The 22,899-nt window shown below is 39.9% G+C and overlaps 1 protein-coding gene across 2 annotated transcripts; it reads right to left on the bottom strand.

Moving 5' to 3' along the window:
* Positions 1–6,799: 6,799 nt before the first annotated feature.
* LOC145978230 (heat shock 70 kDa protein cognate 4) lies at positions 6,800–22,637 on the bottom strand. Of its 2 annotated transcripts, none has more exons than XM_083110704.1 (4): positions 22,481–22,637; positions 12,074–12,290; positions 10,071–10,438; positions 6,800–8,446 (listed from the first exon to the last, which is right to left on the bottom strand). In XM_083110704.1, the coding sequence occupies exons 2-4, from the start codon at positions 12,279–12,281 to the stop codon at positions 7,058–7,060; spliced, it is 1,965 nt and encodes a 654-aa protein (XP_082966830.1). In that variant the 5' UTR covers positions 12,282–12,290; positions 22,481–22,637; the 3' UTR covers positions 6,800–7,057. The 2 variants fall into 2 exon arrangements, with proteins under 2 accessions (XP_082966830.1, XP_082966831.1); XM_083110705.1 differs by having other exon boundaries at positions 10,080–10,438.
* Positions 22,638–22,899: the final 262 nt, after the last annotated feature.

The following is a 22,899-nucleotide window of genomic DNA, read 5'->3' as shown; positions in this document are numbered from 1 at the left end:
AAAATATCATGGCAAAATCATGTTTTCGTGCAATAAATTGTGGGGGAAGTTGTTCGCTGAATATCATCCATTGAGAGGAATGTTTTGTATAAAAAGGTTTTACAAAATGATACATGAAATGCTTCCATATAAAGTAATATCTGCAATAAGATTTTTGCAAGCATTTATGCTAGCGAAAATGTTAAAGGAAATGCTTCTGTTGAAAGTGGGCCTAAGGTTGGGGTCCAAACCACTGAGCAATGTGTTTCCACTGGGAATCAAATGCAGCACAATTTCATTCATAATTTATATTTGGTTTTCTGTAGTACAGCCTAATTGTCAATTGTTCATAACCATCTTCATTTATTTATTTTCCCACAATGTTGGGGTTCAAGAATTGAATAAAAAAGCATGTATGAGCATATATGTAGAATTCTATTTCCTAAAAAAGAACAGAATGGATATGCATGGAGAATTTGTCTACTGCTGTTTGCAGCTGATTGTAATGCGTAACTCTCACTGCAAAAATAGGAAGTAATACTGCCATTACAATAGCTCTCCCAATGTTAGGTGATAATGCTACTGTAATGATTCAGCAATTATACCTAGATTGACATGAACTACTGTGGTGTGAACACCCCTCGCACAGATAGTGTGTGTTGATTGGGAGGAGGGGACGTCCTGCTATGAAAAACTGAACTTTTTATGTGAAATATGAAGTTGTCTACCTGTGTTCAGTAGTACAGGGTCAACAAAGTTAGTAATAAGGTGTTTTATACAGCATATATACACCTGTAGATTGAATTGTATCTTCTGAAAATATGCTGTATGAAGAAAAAGTACCAGAGTACTAATTGAGGTGAGTGTACAACTCCAGCCCTGTAATTAAACAATTTCTTCACTTTGGAATTAACATGTTAAAGAATTATATACATTATTACCTGTGTGTTGCTGTAGCCAAAACTTACATTAAAAATGGGGGAGTATTTGAAATGACAGTTATAGTGACATCTGTGCATTTGCTTTTTCGAAAGTAATGCAGCTTTGTTAGTTTTTGGAATATATTGTGTAGATGTGTTTGTCTTGAAAGGCAGTACGTGAATTGATGGAAACCGTTATATTTGTGGAGTGATTTGCAGTCACGAAATGGCATTAACTTGGAAAGAAAAGTAAAATAACATTAATAACTAAATAGCATGCGTAACACAAGAAACATCACAATGTGATTCCGGACGTCAGGTGTTTGTGTACTAGAGGTTATTTTTTCTATGTTATTAGAATATCAATAATATCCTGAGAGATATTTCATACCGAGGCGACAAACCACAAGCGTCACTTGGAAGCGAGCAGTTGGTAATCAGTACAGCCTTTCGAAACGTAGGGACACAAGCTCCGACTGCACAGTTTCCTGAAGGAGATTTTAGATCAAATCGACACACAACAAACGATATGGGGATTTCACACCAAAGCAACACAGGTTCTTCTGTCCAATGCAACTTTCATACTGAAGCGACACATGTCACTTGAAAACGAGCCAAGCAAGAGGAACATTTCATATCGTAGCGGCATGATGGGCAGCACAGGCCAGTGTTCAGTTTGTGAAATCCTCAAACGATAAGTGTTGCGTGCCGGTTTGGTGCACAATCTCCCTAAAGCAAGACACGCATTACATCGCGCATGCACGAACAAGCCACCGCAACACATTGCAAGCTATTGAAGGAAAGGGCCCAGCATGAGCAACACGTGGGGCTTATCATGTCACCATGTTGTTGTTAACATGCGGTTTATCCTGTTGCCTAGATTTGCTGTTTGCATATTAGCTTGCCACAATTAGTTTAGAGCAGAAGAAAATGGACCAAAAATACAAATGCTTCAGTTTGTAATGCTTCAGTTTGTATATCTTGAAAACAAATGATGATAATGAACCTAATTCATACACAAACATTCAGTTACAAAGAGCATTTCACGCGTATATTTTCTCCCTGTATTATTAATGGAAGTAATAATAACTGGACATGGTTGACTATGTTCGTTAATATATTCGTTCATGTAAAAGAACCTGACATTGCAGAGAAAACTCCGTTTACTTCCATTATAAGCAGACTAATACCATGCAGCTGTACTGACACCAGCGCCTCTAGCGGTATCATATTAGAGTGGAACCAGCCAGAGCGCACAAAACAGTGGTGCTCTTTTCCACACTGTTATTCAAGGCCCTGTAACTCAAGTAGGCATATTGGCAGGAATCAATACATATGTAGGCCTTTGGAAAGTACTATATAACATTTTGCGCATACAGCCTACACAACTGTTCTGTTGCAGCCGGTCATTGGCATGCTGTGTTCACATGGTGAGTTACGAGCTGCAACAATGAACATGCCAATTGCAATATACATTATTAGGGCTAGGATTTTATGACCTAAAAATCACCAAAATATGCAAAATACTATATTCTTTTATGATCTAAAATTTTACAGAATATGCCCTTATAACTGAACTGTTTCAAACATCAATATCTAATATACTGAAATATTTTCAGATACATACTATTTTTAGTTCACTTTATGGGCCACAAGTTGCAAATGCACAATTTCTGTAAATTCTCCAATGAAACTAAAAAGATTTTGCTGCAGTCAAAAAAAAAACCCTCGTGAACAGTGGAGTAAGAACAAATCCACTTCGAAAATGGATGGATATTTCTTGAAAAAGCGAAAATCCATGAAAACACGCTCTACCGTGCAAAACTGGGCAAATATGCCCTTCAAAAACACCTCAATTCAATTAGTTTCTTCACAATATAAATTTCCATATATTTAGGGAAAACATCTACCAAAATAAAAATGCTGTCATGAAAATCCTAGCCCTCTACATTATAAAGAAAATTAAGAATTTCCAAATGAAAAATTTGAAATATAACCTAATCAGTCCTAATAAAATAGCAATAACCGCATCCATTCTTACAAACAAATGTTCACGAGATCTGAGCATTGAGGGTGATCTTGGTCCACAAAGGTGGCACTGAAACAAAGGTGAACCACGTCATTCAAGAGTATGGACGCAGCCTGACTTTTACTTTCTTTCACAAGATGAAGGAGCACCTTGCAAGTAAAGTTCCTTGCAGGTGATGACCTACAGGATGCTGTCCATGTATTGGTTGAATCACCAGGCAGGGATAGTTAAACTGGTGTCCAGGGGCATTAAGTAGGTAAAGGTATGTGATCAAAACCTGTACCATATATTCAGTTTCTGCAAATTATCAAAAATAAAAATCTCTTTGCACAACTCAATATCCTTTACTTTCCGAAAGACCCTGTGACAATTACTTTTGTCACCAGTCTTTTTGTAGTTTATGTGAGTGTATTTTAGAATTTCGTAAATACTCTTAACAACTTTCTGTAGCCAGTTGTGCTTATTGGCTTTTCGGTTCTAGACGGCGAGGGTAGGAAAACAATACAGACTTGTGGAATTTTTTGACACTAAGGGTGACTTTTACATGTTCAACGAATGGAACAACGTCCTAGTTGCCGACCGAGGGGGAGTTCTGTCGCAACACGTGTGAGGACTGCTCTGTTTTTTTTCTTCACCCCCAAACCTCTCAAGTGGACAACGAGCCTGGAAGAAAGACCACCGTCCAGCATTTTTTCTAAGCTAATGAACTGCGAGGCGGTTGATTTTTGAAGTTTCAAGTTTTCCTTAAATACCCCTGGACTCCAGAGGACCGACACAGTTTAGCGCCATAACCAGACCGAACACCATCTCCGCGTCACTTTGCGCGAGATACGGAACTTTGCTTTGTTTTAACCTTTCGACCGCGTCGTGTTAATTTTCGTGAGTGTGTGATCACAGTGACAGTGCCAGGAATTGAGGCCGTGTTAATTACGTGTTTCACGTGCTCCAGTTGTGTTTTTCCCTTTTTTTTTTTGTAAGGAGGGACATTGAATAAATATGGGCGGTTGAAAACTACGAGAGGGACGGGACCTTCGGGTTTCAGATTACTGCTGCCATGAAGCCAAGAGAAGAAGCCACGACGCCTCCTTAAGTCAAGAGAACCGCACCACGACGCTTGCATAACGGCGTCTGAGATGAAAGCCACGCCGCAACGACAACTCGCATTGCCAAAACAGATGAGAGACGACAGTACCACAACGGAGACGGATGTTACGCCGAGAAAAGGAGAAGAGATAGAGAAAAGAGAGAGATGAAACGACGTCCGCCCTTAGACGACCAGATGCCCTGCGTATCCCCGAACGGCCATTGAAGCCACGATCGGATGCAACGCCCCGAGCAGACAGATGGAAGCGAGGTGCTTTTCCGCCCATCTTCGTCGCCGCGATGGAAAAAGGGAAGAAAAATTAATGTTACGTCTAAACCGAAGAGACAGTTTTCGCCCGCCAGGAGGACAGACTGTCCTAGCCACGAGTGTCGTCGGGACGCCGCAACGAGGACCGTTGACATCAGCGAGGACCACGCTGCCATTGAGTCGGTATAGTATCCTCCAGTTTTCTCTCTGTGTGTGAGAGTGAACATTTCTCCACCTACGTCGCCACTGGTTCGTCATAACCCAAAGCGAGATGAAATCGAACAATGTTGCCTGCAATTACTAATTATTTTGGCCAATCAAATCAAAAGTACTATAAATCTTGAAAAATTAAGAACCTATTTTGCTCACCCTTCGAAATTCTAAAAATGTAAAAGACCTACTATTTGTTATTGTTTTCCTATTCTCGCGCCGAGTATTTATATGATTAATTATATGTTTGTGTTTTTAACTTTTCGACCGTGCTCTTTGATGTATATAGGTATTAGAAAACTAGGTACTAAATAATATAGCCAACTTAATCATTTTTAATATATCCTAGTTTATATTACAGTCGTTTGTATTATCAGCACTCGTGTACTTGTAATCAAGTTAATTTCCTCGTCATTCATTTAGTGTATGCTTATTCTTTTTGCATAGTGTCTCAACAAGTGTAATGTCAATTATTATTTACTTTTGGAAACTATGACGCCTAGCTAATCACGTCTCATACGTGACAGAGTGCTGGCCGCGCTTATTTACATTGAAAGCAAGCCTAAGGGGCTAATAGAAATCTCAAATTCGAAGGTACACGGGAAATAAACCAAAGAGGCGGTTAGATATTTTATCATGTAATTGTATATTGTGTTCACCCCTGCAGCGTGTGTGTGTGTGTGTGCATGATGGAATGAGAGCGAGGGGATATGTACAAGTAATGTTATATTATCATTGTTGTGTTTATATTTGCCAAATACACGTATATATTAGTTATCCTACAGGTGTTCTTGATTCATTTATATATATGTATAGATGTATATCCTTGTATGGTCGATATTTTTGGTTTTAGTCCTGAGTTTGAAGCTGTATAGCTTGTCTCCATTGACCAGAAGGGTTATAGTTTTCTATTACAATTATTATTATTATAGCTATAAATGAATAACAGCACCACTTTATGCAGGACGTGGCTTACCGCCGGAGATGTAAATAACCGACCCGGTGACATGAACCTGGAATTAAACCGTTAGCTGGTGGTAGGATTCGTGTTTCCTTAACCGGAGACGCGAACCAAGGACCGGCGACCGTCCAATCGGGCGGCCGCGGAACCCTGAACCTACGGACCAGTGGTAGAGTAGTTTGGCACCTCGAACTGGAGAGACCGGTCTCCCGGACGAGTGGTCAAACCCTTTACAACCCTCCTATATCCATTCATCTGATTTTAATGCAGTTCTGCATTATTCACAAGTGAAGTTATGAATGTGCAAGTTGGACATACTATGGCATAAAGGCAGCAAATATTTTATTAATGGGCATTTTTTAAAATCAAAGTTTTTTGGAATTACAACACAAATACCATTTCATCCATTGCTTTTTAAACCTGAAACACCCACGCCTATTTCTGCATACACAGGGTGGTTCTCCAAGTTTTGAGCATGCTCACCTTCAACCCCCTTAAATTTCCTTAGTAGTAACTAAATGATGGAACAATTTCCATGTAGTATGTCCAGAATGCAAACTGTATAGTTGTGGCCAAATCTAGAAGTGATACTCAAGAATGAAAAATTGGAATATGTAAGAACACCAAATTTTCAGAACACTAGATGCCATAGAGTACATAGGTGAGAATAAGTTATTATAGAAGTTACTTCAGAGTTGCACACCTCCAAATTCTATTCTAACCATAACATCAGATAAATATAAACTATTCTTTTGTTAAATTATTAGTCACTTGGGATTTGTTTTCACATATAGGTTCTTTATTTTGGTGAATATTGAAAGTAGCAATTTTTTAAAGATCAGCTGTATGTAAACTATGAGAGCCACATTATCGAATGGCCCAAGATTTGAAATTAGTTTAATCCTAGTTTGGGACCTGCACCACATAATGCAAGTCTGCCTGGCAGGAAATCCTACTGAAAAAAGAAGCACTTGCAACATATAACAATACTTTGGTATCAAATTTATAATAAAGTCAAGAGTTGGTGCCGCATAAATAACCACTTTCCCATCAAAGGCTCTAGAGTAAAGTCCTGACAGAGGCATATGTATGCTTTTCAAGTGCCCCTTCCGTATCTTATCCCTCTGTCGCAATTCACCTATACAGAAAAATATGTGAACACAATCCAGGCTTTCCTTGCTAGACTAGCATTTTGCTAGGAAACCAGAGAATAAACTCAATTAGACAAAATCCATGACCAGGAGCAACCAAAATAAAGCTTACTCATTTTTAAAACATACTTGGCCCGTAGTGTGTAGTTTTCAGCCAGATTCTAGTTTCTATGTTGAAAAGGTGCGAACAGAAACACATTTATGTGCTGTTAACTTTTATTTAGATGCCAAAATTGTTCTTAAAATGCCAATTATGTGGATTCAGTTTTATACTTTTTAAGAATTTCTAACAAAAATTACATTGTAATCAACATTGCATCTTTTACAATTCTTTGAAACACTTAGAAAACAAGATTTCAAATTTAGCCTGTAATAACAATACTGTGAAAAAGCATGGAATGTTTCTTAAATGCCTTGGATGGATGTACATTTATGTTCAAGAGAAAGATGTTGGTTTTAATCAACCTCTTCGATTGTGGGGCCAGAGCCAGATCCTCCGGTAGCGCCACCAGGGGGAGCACCACCAGCACCTGGGAATCCACCTGGCATGCCTCCGGGAGCTCCCCCAGCACCCTGGTAGAGTTTGGTGATGATGGGGTTGCAGATTGATTCCAGCTCCTTCTGCTTGTGTTCAAATTCTTCTTTCTCAGCAAGTTGGTTCGAGTCTAGCCAGCGGATGACCTCATTGCACTTATCAAGAATGGTGGTCTTGTCTGCTTCGGAGATCTTATCCTTCAGCTTATCGTCCTCCACTGTGCTCTTCATGTTGAAGCAGTAGGACTCCAGAGCATTCTTTGCTGAAATGGTGAGCTTCTGTTTGTCATCCTCAGCCTTGTACTTCTCAGCTTCTGCAACCATGCGCTCAATGTCTTCCTTGCTGAGACGACCCTTGTCGTTCGTAATGGTAATCTTGTTCTCCTTGCCAGTCGACTTCTCCACTGCGGTGACGTTCAAGATGCCGTTAGCATCAATATCGAAAGTAACCTCAATTTGAGGCACACCTCTTGGTGCAGGTGGAATACCCGTAAGCTCAAACTTGCCCAGCAAGTTATTATCCTTTGTCATGGCACGTTCACCTTCGTAAACCTGAATCAACACTCCTGGCTGGTTATCGGAGTATGTTGTGAATGTCTGAGTCTGCTTCGTGGGGATGGTGGTGTTGCGCTTGATCAGAACTGTCATCACACCACCTGCAGTTTCAATACCCAGCGAGAGAGGAGTCACATCGAGCAGAAGCAAATCTTGAACCTCTTCGGACTTGTCGCCGTGAAGAATGGCTGCCTGGACGGCTGCTCCGTAAGCAACTGCCTCATCGGGGTTGATGGACTTGTTCAGCTCCTTTCCGTTGAAAAAGTCCTGAAGCAACTTCTGGATCTTTGGGATACGGGTAGATCCACCGACAAGAACAATGTCGTGGATCTGAGCCTTGTCCATCTTAGCATCACGCAGGGACTTCTCTACAGGCTCCAACGTGCTGCGGAACAGATCAGCGTTAAGTTCCTCAAACCGTGCACGGGTGATGGATGTGTAGAAATCAATACCCTCGAACAGGGAATCAATCTCAATGCTAGCCTGGGTTGAAGATGAGAGGGTTCTCTTTGCTCGTTCACATGCAGTACGCAGACGACGCAGGGCACGCTTGTTCTGGGTTAGGTCCTTCTTGTATTTCCTCTTGAATTCCTGAACAAAATGGTTGACCATCCTGTTGTCGAAGTCTTCGCCACCAAGATGGGTGTCTCCAGCAGTGGACTTCACTTCAAATATACCGTCTTCTATAGTAAGAATGGATACATCGAAGGTTCCACCTCCAAGATCGAAGATCAGGACATTTCTCTCACCAGTTCCCTAAAAGAAATTAAATTAGCACATCAGTTTCTGAAAAATTTAATATGTATACTAAAATAGCATTGCAACTGTGCACTTCCCAGAAAGTTTAAAAATTATTTATAATCCATCAGTTACAGATTCAACAAGACTAATTTTCTTTTACAATTTATATCCAAGCTACATTTATCTGCAAAATCATTGTATTATATTCACTGCAGTATAGAATAGCACCAGACTAATCTTAGTAGTCATAACTGATAATTATTACTTCATAGTCAATTGCTTTTCAGAAAGCAAGTATCCCTATTTCATTCACCAGAATTTGTTGCAATTAAAATGTGCCATTAATTTTGAATTTAAAAAGCAACATTTCAGAAACTCTAGTAACTAACTTCAGTCTGGACGAAATTAAAAAACTTAAATAAAGCAGTATTTTCCAATCTTAAATTTTCCATGCTACAGGTTGAATGTTGTGAATTCTGCACCTTAGTTTGAGTTATGGTGGCGGTTTCTAAAAAAGAAAAAGCTGATAAATTAATGCACAAAAGCAGGAAAATGTTCACACACAAATGAAGTATCAAAATGCTATTTCATAATTATTAATGTAGTCAAAGAACACTTCTGGGTTGTAACAATCTCATTCAAAGTGATTGAGGTGCTTACCATCCATCCAGAAGTGAGAGTCCACAAGCTAATAATTAAAAAATTCACAATGCTCCACTCGTGAGCAAGCATTTACATATTAAGATAGGAAAACACCCAACAACATTCACATGCAAACTACTTCAACTCTACTATCACACAGCCTAACTTGGCAGTGACTTAGGGGCAAGATTGCCAAATATCCACAAACACTAAATCACTTATCAGGTTGAAAGTCAAAATGGCCCACATTGAAAGCAAATTTTAAGTTACACCACAAAACAAGGGAGTGGGAACTGTTCTTAAAACAAGAATTTCAGGACTTTCACGTTAAAAGTATCATGTCTTAAATTGTCAGATTATGGATTTGTTGCTGCTTGGGGGGGGGGGGGGTCTATTTGTCAACATGAGTGTCCTTGCCACCAGACTGAAGGCAGTAAATTTCATGTATGCAAAGGGGAAAATGCATGATTAGAATCTACAGAAGTTACAAAAATACATGCATATGTTGGCGCAACATTCACATACCAGAAACCTATTAATAGGCACTAAGCCTATTTTCTAAAATATCTACATTACAGTAAAACCATGACTGCTTGAATGCTCGATTGATTGATTCGTTGTTTTAAGTCCACTTTATGCGCAGTAAGGCTAATTGGGACTGGGCCTACAGTTTAAAGTTGGATCCGAACCACCTATACCTCCGCTGGGTATTGAATCCGGGACCCTTGATTACAAGGCAACGACGCTACCACTGCGCCATCGGGGAGGCTGCTTGAATGCTAGACAAGCATTTTAATATTTCAGAATTTACAATCAGTTTTTCAGGCCCTGAAGTTTCAAGTTTTCAAGCTTTGGGGGATAGAAATTAATACCGAACTTTCATGCATAGGAAAAGCGGGGGTTTTCTTACTACAGCCAAACCTACAATAAGCTACCTCCACACACAACAGTAAACACAGAATCCTTACAAAACTAGAAAAATATAAAAGTCACTTACACCACATACCTTCTTGTCCAACCCGTAAGCAATGGCAGCTGCAGTAGGTTCATTAATAATACGGAGGACATTTAGGCCGGAGATTGTTCCAGCATCTTTGGTTGCTTGCCTCTGAGAATCGTTGAAGTATGCTGGGACTGTGATCACAGCATTTGTAACAGTCTTGCCCAAGTAGGCCTCTGCAGTTTCCTTCATCTTGACGAGGACCATGGAGCTGATTTCCTCCGGATAGAAGGTCTTGCTCTCTCCTTTGTACTGGACTTCGATTTTTGGTTTACCACCATCGCTAACGACCGTGAAGGGCCAGTGCTTCATGTCTGCCTGGACTGTAGGGTCATCGAACTTCCTGCCTATGAGACGCTTTGCATCTGCAGAAAAGAATGGCCATGTTAGATAACCTTACACTTTTATATGTAACATGTTGACGGGCACAATACAAAAAAAAAATCCTGGGGGCAACAATGTTTTATTACGAGAATATAGTAAAAACGTTGCAAGCAAGCAAGCAAAATGATTCTCAATTAGATGAAAAATTATTTAATTTATGTGCATGAATCATATGCAAATAACAGGGTGCTAGAATAAATTATTATGCTGCATACCATGCAAGTTATATTTAGCTCACAGCACATTGTTTATTGTTATTGCTTTTTCTGAGAATGAGTTATTTGCAACATCACTGCACTAATGTATTGATATTGTTAGAGAAGCTGGCCAGCAATAATTCCAAGACCAAACTCACAATCTGAAAAATAGCTATGAGTGACAATGTTTTTTGTTTACTAGACAGATTTTAAGTGAAATTTGAAGGCAAAAATAAATATAAAAGTTTTACTTCTATTCATTCGATCCACGCTTTTTAAATTGTTTTAACCAACTAGCAGCATCAATAATTAACATTTTCATGAAAACCTCTGCAAAATTTTGTTCGCAGAACCACTCTTCACATGCATGTTATAGCGTGGTAGTGTGCGAGTTGCCTGTGCACTACAAGGCTCCGAAGGTACACACACATGAGGTAAATATGCTTCACGAGGCCCCGAGTTGAACTAGCGCTGAGAAATAAAACTCACGTGGCAGTTAACGTGTTAAGCATGGTTCAGGAAAAAAATTTAAAAACTACAACTAGGGTACAGATTGCATTTTTAAATATTCTATTGTATCTTAGTTTTGACTGATCCTAATAGCTACTTCAGCCAACTACCTGCAAACAATACAATCTTCTGGCTGTTGCAAGATGGGCAATGGAAGATTATGTGTAGTCAAAGTTTGAAGATATAGTACGATCGTGGCCTTAGCTTTAACATGCCTACTAACTGCGGATTCAGGCATGGCAGCCATGCTTCCAAATGTCCTACCGCATTAGATACTGTGAGAAAACTATCCCAAAGCCATGTTCAAGTACATCCAAAATTAGATACATATGAAAATAGAGCACAAGAAAGCTGATTTTTCAACACTTTTTTTTTAAATAGATTTTGAGTTTAAAAATGTATTCATTTAGATTGTGTGCAAGCCTTTAAGCTTTTTGGCCAAAATTGTGCATGCTAAATCTCATGGAAAATGGCAAACACTGCCTTTCCTGCTTGAAAGAGTATGCTAATATTGCATTGCACAAAGACATTTACAACCCTGGAAAACCTACTCAAAATTAGTATTCCTACAATGGTCATGCAACCAATCCATTTTCCTCTAACAAATCAGTTCTTTCAACATCTTTAAAAAAGTATTACTAATAAAACTTAATACACCTTGAAAGATTTCATTAACGGTCACCATAGTGGTACCATGGACATTGAGGGTCACCTACAAATTACTGATAGTTTGCATGCAGGCTAGGCTACCCTAAACTTCCTTGCCTGTAATCAAACTCCCAGTGACTGCTAAAATTACCACCATCTTTCCATACACCATGTAACAAGACATGACAGTACAGTTTATAACGAACCACAATATCAAAATCCAAATAAAACAAAAGCAGGTGCTTTGAAATCTGCACGTACCAAAAATTGTGTTATTAGGGTTCATTGCTACTTGGTTTTTGGCTGCATCTCCTATCAACCTCTCGGTATCTGTGAAAGCTACATAACTTGGTGTGGTCCTGTTTCCTTGATCGTTGGCGATGATTTCAACCTTGCCATGTTGGAAAACTCCAACACAGGAATATGTGGTCCCAAGATCAATGCCAATAGCAGGTGCTTTTGCCGCCATATTTGTTTACTGAAACAAGAGGAAGAAAATATTAAAATATTGCATTAACATCCAATTAATTTACTAAACAATGTATACCATAAGTGTCCCTTCATCCAGACTTTGACAATCAATGCAAATAAGTTTGGGTCAGTGAAATCTGGTCCAAGTTCAAATTAGCCATGACCTAATCATGGTACACACAATTCTAACATGGTTCAATTTCTGTCAAAACCGCTGCTTAGGAAGCCTCTTTTGGGTTTCCTGAAGAATACATTTTGTCCAATATATTCCTTTATGCATGTGTTAGTGATCAGTCATTAAATGATCGCCATGTTGGATCAAATGCTGTTTCCATTTAATGTGTGTGGGGCTTGAAGAGGTTTTCCTGCTGTGAGCATAATTTTATGGTGTGCCAGTTTTAGGGCCCTTATGTGCATTAAAATAATGTTCCTAAATGCTTTCACAGCTTACCACCTGGTCTGTCTAAGTAAAAACAACTTTTCAACACTTGAAAATACGAGTTTTGCATGATCAAGACAACAGTAACAAAGGAATGGCTAGGTGCTGATGGAAGCTATTTAGTACATCCTTCCGAAAGTGCTTGTAAAACTCTGCGCTAATTAGTTCCTCAATGCTTAGCTTCACAAAGAAAAAATATATATTGACAATGGTAGTCGGGATTATATGGTAAGCAGTCAACTTGCCTTGCTACGGTTAACACTTCAACATCAGAACCAGACTTAGAAATGCTCTTAAACTTGAAAATTGTTAAAACATCCTGGGCAGTTTCCCAATTCTGATCCATAAGAATGAGGTACCATGGACCTCCGAACCCCTGTGAGAAGGTGTTGGATTTTTGAGTCATTTATGAAGATTTTGTTCCATACGAACTATTTGGGTTGTTTTTAGCTCTAGGAGATTTCGTAAAGTGGAGTAATGAGTTTTTTGATTGTACTATTTATGACTTCATTTTCATCGTTGCCATCAGCATGTTACATGAAGGAACATCTGTTGTACAGAATAACGAGAGTGCGTTTTTGAGGAAGTACAACAGAAAGAGGTTGCTTTGGTTGTTTCTTATGTGCACCAGTTGATAAGACAAAGCAGGTTAATTTGACTACAAAACAATTAGAGAAAATTCTAGGTTAGGTCATTTAAAACAGTAGGTATGTAGTTGATAATCATTCTACTAGCTGAACCATTTGGTGGCAATTAATTGCATCCTAGTTTATTCATTTTTCAGTGAATATAAGATCGTGTGAAGTGCATGGAAAACCAAGATCAATCATTCATTATCCAAATTCATGTATACATGGTTGCACAGGACGAAATTTCGAAACACTTCTGAAAAAATAACAAAATAGAACTATGCTTAGTTCCTCCTTTCAAAGTAGCTTCGAATGTTGAATATGCATACAATCAACTGTTTGAGCACCAGGTCTGTACCCTGGATTTCTTTAAGGGAGGGGCCAGTTCAGTGTTATATATATATATATATTTTACACACACACAGCAGCAGCTATTTGAGGGAACTTTGGGTCAGTTGGCCCCGAATTTTCCCCCACTTTTGACCCATACTATGGTCTCTTAATGCTAGTCTGATAAAATAACTGTCCTTGCCCCTCCCCTTTCCCAGTTTTGGCACCCAATCGCAGATACTGTCAGAAGTATGAATTGTTCTGAATTTCACAAATTAAAAATATTTTCAAATTTCCTTTATTTTCTTATACCTGAACCATTGACCAGCCATGATAATTCCATGTTCAGAAAATAATGGGGCAGTTTCCCCACTAGAAAATTACCTCATTTTTTTAATAGACAGATTTCAATGTAAAAGGGGTTCCAGCATTAGGAAAGCACAAATAATATATTGGATCCCAAAGAATGACCCACGCAAAATTAAAACATGCAATTTTGGAGTATTTTTGAAGCTTTTTGTTACTAAAAACTGTATGTACACTAAAATAGTGCAAGAACATGCTGAAAATCACTGTTTTCGCAAGATTACGTGTCTAGGATGAGTCGAAGTTTTTTTAAACTATGTTTGCCTAACATAACCAAACCAAACCTTTCCCTACCGGAAATAGTTTGTGGGGCTAACGAGGTATTAGCATAATTTCCAATCCAGCCACAAAATTAGGTATTTTTCAGCGAAAAAGGTTGAAAAACTGGGTATGACTTAAGGTGACTGGACCCCTCTCAGATGTTCTTCATATTTGACATACTTACTAATTGAGACCTGCTAATGATGAATCTCAAGTTAAAATTTGCCTGAAACGTCTAGAAATTTCAAACCATTGACGCTAGCACCATGAACCATTGAAGTGTGGTTAGGTTAGGTTCAGTTAGGCAAACATAGTTAAAATTTTGTGCCGTGGTAGTATCAGGATCTAGAAATTGCAAAATAATTGTGAACCATTGACGTTAGTCCCACGAACCATTGATGTGTGGTTAGATTAAAGAAACAGTAAAATTTGGTGTCTTGGCAGTATCCGGATTGGTAAAAATTTACTATCCTTCGGACACCTATAACTTCTTCGTTTTGTCAACTTTTGACATTCGAACGTACCTATCTGCTTCGTGGAACATTCCTTAAGGTGCATTGAAGTTTTTTTTCATCAAAGTAATTGCAATTTTTCACATTACGAGTACTTCATTCTCTTAGTTTTTTCACTTGCATGAGAATATTGTGTGTACACCTTCCCACATAATCGCAAGTCATGCTTGTGTTTTGTAGATTTTCATTTGTTATGCAGTGTTTCAACCTTCAGAACCCAAAAAATACCCGTGAACAAATCTCATACGATCCAATTTTTTTATATATAACTTTTTCGCATTGATTTACGAAGAAAATTGTAATGTTTTGTGGTGCTATCAGTCCTCGAATCTGTGGGAAATTTAAACTTAAAAATTATTATTTTATTTGAAATTTTTGAGTCCCAATTTCCCACGAATAACAGGTTCCCACCCTGGGGTAATTGACCTAACACCTTCCCGATGTTAGACAATACTACAGGAACTTACGGTAAGTAGTTTCTTCTGCAGAAATGAAAAAATCTGTCCAAACAATAGTAACCTCAGGAATATACACTGGTGTGCAAAACCTAAGGACGAGATAGATAAAGTAACATAAAATAATTTGTAGTCTGTGCAAATGAATGAAAGCCCGGCAGCATGTTGCCAGAGGTTGACTACACATGCACAGGGACCAAGAAGTTGCATGGCATGACGCCAGCGTGACCATTGCGCCGAATGGGTCAGCTCCAACAACACGAAGCAGTTGAATGAATGGGACGAGACAGTGTGTATCAGTCAAGAGTGCTGTTAAGGTGCATTGTGGTGGTGTTACAACATGGCCCGGAGACAACATTTGGATGCGTTCACACGGGGAAGAATCATCGGGAAACTGGAAGAAGGACGAAGTGTGACGATTGTGGCCCAGGAGTTTGGGATTGCCCACAGCATTGTTTCACGTGCATGGAGAGCGTTCCGAACCACAGGCACTGCTGTGCAAAGAAGAGGTGGTGGTCGACCACGGTCAACTACAGCAGTGGACGACCGCTACATTGTGCAACAGGCACGCAGGGACCAACGTCAAACAGCGGGTGGAATTGCGAACACATTTAACAGGACCGCGATTCGTCCAATCTCACGATCCACAGTGACACATCGACTGCATGGGTGTGGTCTCTTTGCCCGACGGCCATTACGTTGTGTTCCGTTGACACCCGCGCATCGGCGGCACCGTTTGCGGTGGTGCCAAGAACATCAGGACTGGACTGAGGAGTGGGGTCGCGTTCTCTTCTCAGACGAGAGCAGATTCAGTTCGAGTAGTGATTCTGGACGTACACTCGTCTGGCGAGAGGTGGGAACACGCAATGAACCTAGGAACATTGTCGAGCATGATCGTTTTGGTGGTGCAGGTGTTCTTGTGTGGGGAGGCATAATGTTGCATGCGCGTACCGACCTCCAAATTTTTGAACGCGGTACAGTCACCGGTCAACGTTATTTTGACACTGTTCTCCTTCCCCACGTGCGACTTTTCAGAGGAGCAGTCGGCCCCGAATTCATCTTTATGGATGATAATGCGCGACCGCATAGAACAGCGCAAGTGGCGGAGCTCTTGGAACGAGAGGATATTCGGCGTATGGACTGGCCTGCCCGTTCCCCCGACTTGAATCCCATCGAGCACGTGTGGGATGCAATGGGGAGACGTCTTGCAGCACGTCCATATACACCCACAACCATCCAACAGTTGACAACAGCGCTGGTGGAGGCATGGACTACTATACCACAAGAACTCATTACCAACCTTGTGAGCAGCATGGGAGCACGTTGCAGAGCATGCATCGCTGTCCGTGGTGATCACACACCCTTCTAAGGACCATTTCAATACTTCTGTAATGTCACGGGGCCATCATGAGTTGCAATGCCTTCCGTGTAATTTCCGGTCTATGCTTAAAAACGTCATTTTCTGTTCTGATCATCACGTGTTTCTCTGTTCTTTCTTGTATCATACTGTAACATTACTTTGTATGTATAGTTCAAGTCTCACCGATCTATGCCGTTTGTAACTGACACAGCATGCGAAACTTACTTTCGTCCTTAGGTTTTGCACACCAGTGTATATATTTGCTTGTGAAACAAAAAAATTGCGAAAACAGACTTTCCATTCCGAAAACTAAAGCCTTATTTTCCAATTTCTAGCAGTTTCAGAAAAATTTTAACTTCAGATTCGTGATTAGGAGGCCTCATTGAGTATGCCAAATATGAAGAAAATCAGCGGGGTCCAGTGATCAAGCTTTCCGACCCAGAATTCCTTTTTCTTTCCAGAGAAATATTTCCAACACGTAGAGGAGATTGCTGCCATTTCCTTGCTATTTGCCTGCATTCAATGACGTAACCCCATGCTTCCCGTAATCTAAAACCATCTGTTCGACACGTAGTGGCTGTTTATGTTGTAAACCCTTGTCATTTTTTTTTAACTGTATTTGCCTAACCTTACCTTATCGTGCATGGTTCGTGGTGTGACAATTACTTTTGTCACCAGTCCTTTTTGTAGTTTATGTGAGTGTATTTTAGAATTTCGTAAATACTCGTTTTCCTTAAATACCCCTGACTCCAGAGGACCGACGCAGTTTAGCGCCATATTCAGACCGAACACCTTCTCCGCGTCACTTTGCGCGAGTTACAGAACTTTGCTTTGTTTTAACCTTTCGACCGCGTCGTGTTAATTGTCGTGAGTGTGTGATCACAGTGACAGTGCCAGGAATTGAGGCTGTGTTAATTACGTGTTTCACGTGCTCCAGGTGTTTTCCCCTTTTTTTGTAAGGAGGGACATTGAATAAATATGGGCGGTTGAAAACTACGAGAGGGACGGGACCTTCGGGTTTCCGATTACTGCTGCCATGAAGCCAAGAGAAGAAGCCACGACGCCTGCTTAAGTATACCACGCCTTAAGTCAAGAGAACCGCACCACGACGCTTGCATAACGGCGTGAGATGAAAGCCACGCCGCAGCAACAACTCGCATTGCCAACACAGGTGGGAGACGACAGTACAACAGTGAGACGTGATGTTACGTCGAGAAAAGGAGAAGAGATAGAGAAAAGAGAGAGATGAAACAACGTCTGCCCTTAGACGACCTGACGCCCTGCGTATCCCCGAACGGCCATTGAAGCCATGATCGGATGCAACGCCCCGAGCAGACAGATGGAAGCGAGGTGCTTTTTCCACCCATCTTCGTCGCCGCGATGGAAAATAGGAAGAAAAGTGAATGTTACGTCTAAGTCGAAGAGACAGTTTTTGCCCGCCAGGAGGACAGACTGGCATAGCCACGAGTATAGTCAGGATGCCGCAACGAGGACCACGCCGCCATTGAGTCGGTATAGTATCCTCCAGTTATGTCTTTATGTGTGAGTGAACATATGTCCACCTACGTCGCCACTGGTTTGTCATAACACAAAGCGAGATGAAATCTAACAATGTTGCCTGCAACTACTAATTATTTAGGCCAATCAAATCGAAAGTACTGTAAATCTTCATAAATTAAGAACCTATTTCGCTCACCCTTTGAAATTCTATAAATGTAAAAGACCTACTATTTGTTATTGTTTTCCTATTCTCGGGCCGAGTATTTATATAATTAATTATTTAACTTTTTACCGTGCTCTTTGATATATATAGGTATTAGAAAACTAGGTACTCAATAGTATAGCTGAGTTAATCATTTTGAATATATCCTAGTTTATATTACGGTCGTTTGTATTATCAGCACTCGTGTACTTGTAATCAAGTTAATTTCCTCTTGTCATTCATTTAGTGTATGCTTATTCTTTTCCATAGTAGTGCCTCAACAAGTGTAATGTCAATTATTATTTACTTTTGGAAACTATGACGCCTAGCTAATCGCATCTCGTATGTGACAGAGTGCTGGCCGCGCGTATTTACATTGGAAGCAAGCCTAAGGGGCTAATAGAAATCTCAAATTCGAAGGTACACAGGAAATAAACCAAAGAGGCGGTTAGATATTTTATCATGTAATGGTATATTGTGTTAACCCCTGCGGCGTGTGTGTGTGTGTGTGTGTGCATGATGGAATTAGAGCGAGGGGATATGTACAAGTAATGTGTTATATTATCATTGTTGGGTTTATTTTTGCCAAATACACGTATATATTCGTTATCCTACAGGTGTTCTTGATTCATTTATACATATATGTATATCCTCGTATGGTCAATATTTTTTGTTTTAGTCCTGAGTTTGAAGCTGTATAGCTTGTCTCCATTGACCAGAAGGGTTATAGTTTTCTATTATTACAACAATTATTATTATTATCATTATTGCTATAAATAAATAACAGCACCACTTTATGCACGACGTGGCTTACCGCCGGAGGTGTAATTAACCGACCCGGTGACATGAACCTGGAATTAAACCGTTAGCTGGTGGTAGGAATCTTGTTTCCTTAACCGGAGACGCGAACCAAGGACCGACGACCGTCCAATCGGGCAGCCGCGGAACCCTGAACCTATGGACCAGCGGTAGAGTAGTTGGCACCTCGAACTGGGGACTTCGGTCTCCCGGACGAATGGTCAAACCCTTTACAGTGGTGCTAATCATGGAGACCTGTAAAAAAAATGTCTTAAACCCTTCTCACTGTTTTTTTTAACTGTGTTTGCCTAACCTTACCTTATCATGCATGGTTCATGGTGCTAATCATGGAGACATGTAAAAAATGTCTTAAACCCTTCTGTTTTTTTTTTAACTGTGTTTGCCTAACCTAACCTTATTGTGCATGGTTCGTGGAGCTAATCATGCAAGAATCATGGAAACTTGTAAAAAAATCGTAATAGTACCTAGTTTTCGGTCATCAAGGTTTGAAACACTGCTTTCGCACTGCAAATCTACAAAACACAAGCACGGCACGTGATGATCCTTGACGAGTGCACGCCATATTGTCTGTTACACAAGCGAAACAAGGAAGACAAATAATGACTTCATGTGAAAAGTTTACACTATTTTATAGAAAAAGGCATAACTTCATCTTAAAGATTCGGTAACATTATCGTATGGGTGAAACGGATTCCTTCAAATTTACAGGAGAAAGTACTTACGGAAATCATTTTCTTGAGCGTTTTGGAAGTTCCCGAATGTAGATTTGATCCATTTTAATGTGAATGCGTTTTGTTTTCTGCGAAAATCTCTGTCCAACACGCTGTTTCTGCTCCCGCCATTTGCTTTTTGCATGAGAGTGCAATGTTCCGTGTGTTAAGACGATGCAACCCCGTAGCCAGTGTTTCAGCCTCGCCGTGTTTTCACTAGAACCACCTGTCGAGCTCGGAACAAGCCATTTTTCCCCGAATGGGTGTCACTTATCGCACAACACTGTACCAACATTGTGTTCTGACGTCACAGGAAAGATCTTTTCATGTTAGGCAATACAAGCTAACGCGTCTCTTAGCGAAAATAATAATTTTTCTTTGTATCTATGCTAATGGAACCTAACCCAACAGGCCTAACCTAACCACGTAGGCATTCCTCGTCTGACGTCAATATTCAAGGTTCGCCGTGTTTTCACTAGCACGAGAGCACATTGTTCCCTGGGTAAGATGATGTGAACCCCGTAGCGAGTGTCGCTTCAAAATGACGTGTAGAGGATGCGCGGTGAAGTTGTTGCCAGGTGTTGAAAATGTTGTTGATTTTGTAATTCAACACGGCATTTTGAAGGAAGGCACTCCTCGTCTGACGTCAATATTCAAGGTTGCAAGAGTGTTGAGCGTAAAGGAAGAGCATTAACCAATTTCGAAAGAAAGATGGTTCAGACCCGAATGGGTGTCACTTATCAAACAACACTAGCAACATTGTGTTCTGACGTCACAGGAGAGACCTTTTTTCATGTTAGGCAATACAAAGGTAACGCGTCTCTTAGCGAAAATATTTTTTCTTTGTATTTATGCTAATGGAACCTAACCTAACAGGCCTAACCTAACCACGTAGGCATTCCTCGTCTGATGTCAATATTCAAGGTTGCAAGAGTGTTGTGCGTAAAGGAAGAGCATTAACGAATTGCGAAAGAAAGATGGTTCCGAATTGCTGTGTATGGACAATGAACGTCGTAAATCGCAAGGTTATTTTACAAGTTCTACATGTAAATGCGACGTATTAGCATAATTTCAAATAGGGGCACGAAAGTAGATATTTTCCGGTTAACGAGGTTGCACCACTGCATAAATCGACAAAACACACTCAGAACGCTCCCTAAACCAGTATGCTATCACGGCCATAATGTGTTACAGATTCGAAACAACAAGTAACAGTAAGTACTCGTAAATAGAGAAAATAAACATTATCTTAGTTAGAAATGCATTATTTCGCCTTAAGAAATGTTCCGCAACACGTTAGCAATGTAAAGAAGTCCGAAATATATGATTCGTAGGTGTTTCACCCATACGATAATAGTACCAAAGATTCTTCCACAATGCAGAATAGGTAAGTTTCAATACTAAAATTAACCAAATAAACTAGTGAGAGGTGTCCGGGCAATACTACACAATTACCCACACTTCTGGAGTCTGCCACTCTAAACATTCATTCATTCATGCAAGGACAAAATTGAAGTATTTTTCAAGCTTTTTATAGGTTTACATTTAAAAATTTCACCGCTCGAGGGGGGAACACCCCATGGCCCCTCCCCTGTTCAGCACTAGTGGTTAGGATATCTATAAATTGCAATGCAAACTCGATAAAACTCAAACTAAACGAGACCACTCCCCGTTAAGTTAGTCATGGAACCGATGATGCTCTAAGCACGCTTTTCGGTCTTATACTAGAATGTTCTAGTTTCCCAAGTGCAATTGGGGTATCTTGCATTGTCAATATCGGCCCACGCCATTACGTAATTATTGCTTCCTCGTATGCCTTACTTCCAAAATGTCCTACAACTTTATAGTCTTGTGTTAAACTAAATAAATGTCCCCATCTCCCAGAATTAGTACATTCCTTCCGAACTGTACGGTTTTTAGCTATTCCCATGGTGATTGAAATCGCAAGCAGCAAGCGCCATCTTGCCAGATTACAAGGCAAAAAGACGCGGCATGGCTGCGAATGCCTCGCTTGCCAATAACTAATATAATTCCAATAGAAAGAAATCGGATGACCACAAGTTGCTACTTCTCGAGCGAACAAAAATACTTTGAACTTTAAACTAGGCCTGTACGTGCGTCCTAATCAAGTTCACGTTACCATCAATTCTGGAACTTAAAACAAATCAATTTCAAGAGAATTTACATAGCTTTGAAACTAAAAGAACGCAGAAAAATGCTTAAACAGATAGGATTCAACAAAGAAGAATGCGTATAACGATAAGGTGTGGAAGTGGATATGGATTATCCCGATAGCCACGTGCAGGTTACGGGGGATTTAAATTCCCCGATATTTACGTGTATGTATCGGCACATTTAAATTTAAGCAAACCTTTCCAATAATTTGCAAAACTGATTAGGTATTTTTTTTTTAAAGAAGAACCACTATTACATACATGCTCTAGTTATGACATGAATTATATCGATTTTTACTCTTTGTCCTTAGAACCGCCACGTGTGAACAAAGAAACAGTGAAAAAATAAGTTTTTTCCTACATACATTTTCCAGTTATAACATAATACCGCAATTTGTGAATGTATGAACGTTCTAAAAAGAATCCGAACTATTACATACCTCTTTGGTTTGAAGTATTACAGACAAAACTTGATGATCGTTTTCACAACGACTACACTGTACAAAATCCTTGAACTGAATCAGAGGAAAACGCGCGGAACAGGACGCCTATATCCCGCGCTCGTTCTGGAACTTTCCTACATTTCAACCAATGACAAGCCACGATTAGCCAACCAGTGCTTTCCATTTCCACTATGCTGCATCACGGTTTCCAGCGTTGACAGCTTGTGCTTACGAGGGCGAAGAATTAGTTGATTATGAATACTTCATTGCATTATTGCTTTTATTTTACTAATTGTTTATCTTATTTCCCGCAACGTATGACGAACTCATTAATTTATCTGTGTGCCTGGAGTATGATTTACTACATAGGTCACACTTTTAATTATCACGTGGGCAAAATTGACAACGTGGTAGGA

The sequence above is a fragment of the Lepisma saccharinum genome, chromosome 24 (assembly GCF_977018435.1).
Source record: "Lepisma saccharinum chromosome 24, izLepSacc3.1, whole genome shotgun sequence".
Lineage (NCBI taxonomy): Eukaryota > Metazoa > Arthropoda > Insecta > Zygentoma > Lepismatidae > Lepisma > Lepisma saccharinum.
The sequence above is the reverse complement of the archived record's forward strand: the minus strand, read 5'-3'. Positions and strand labels throughout refer to the sequence as shown.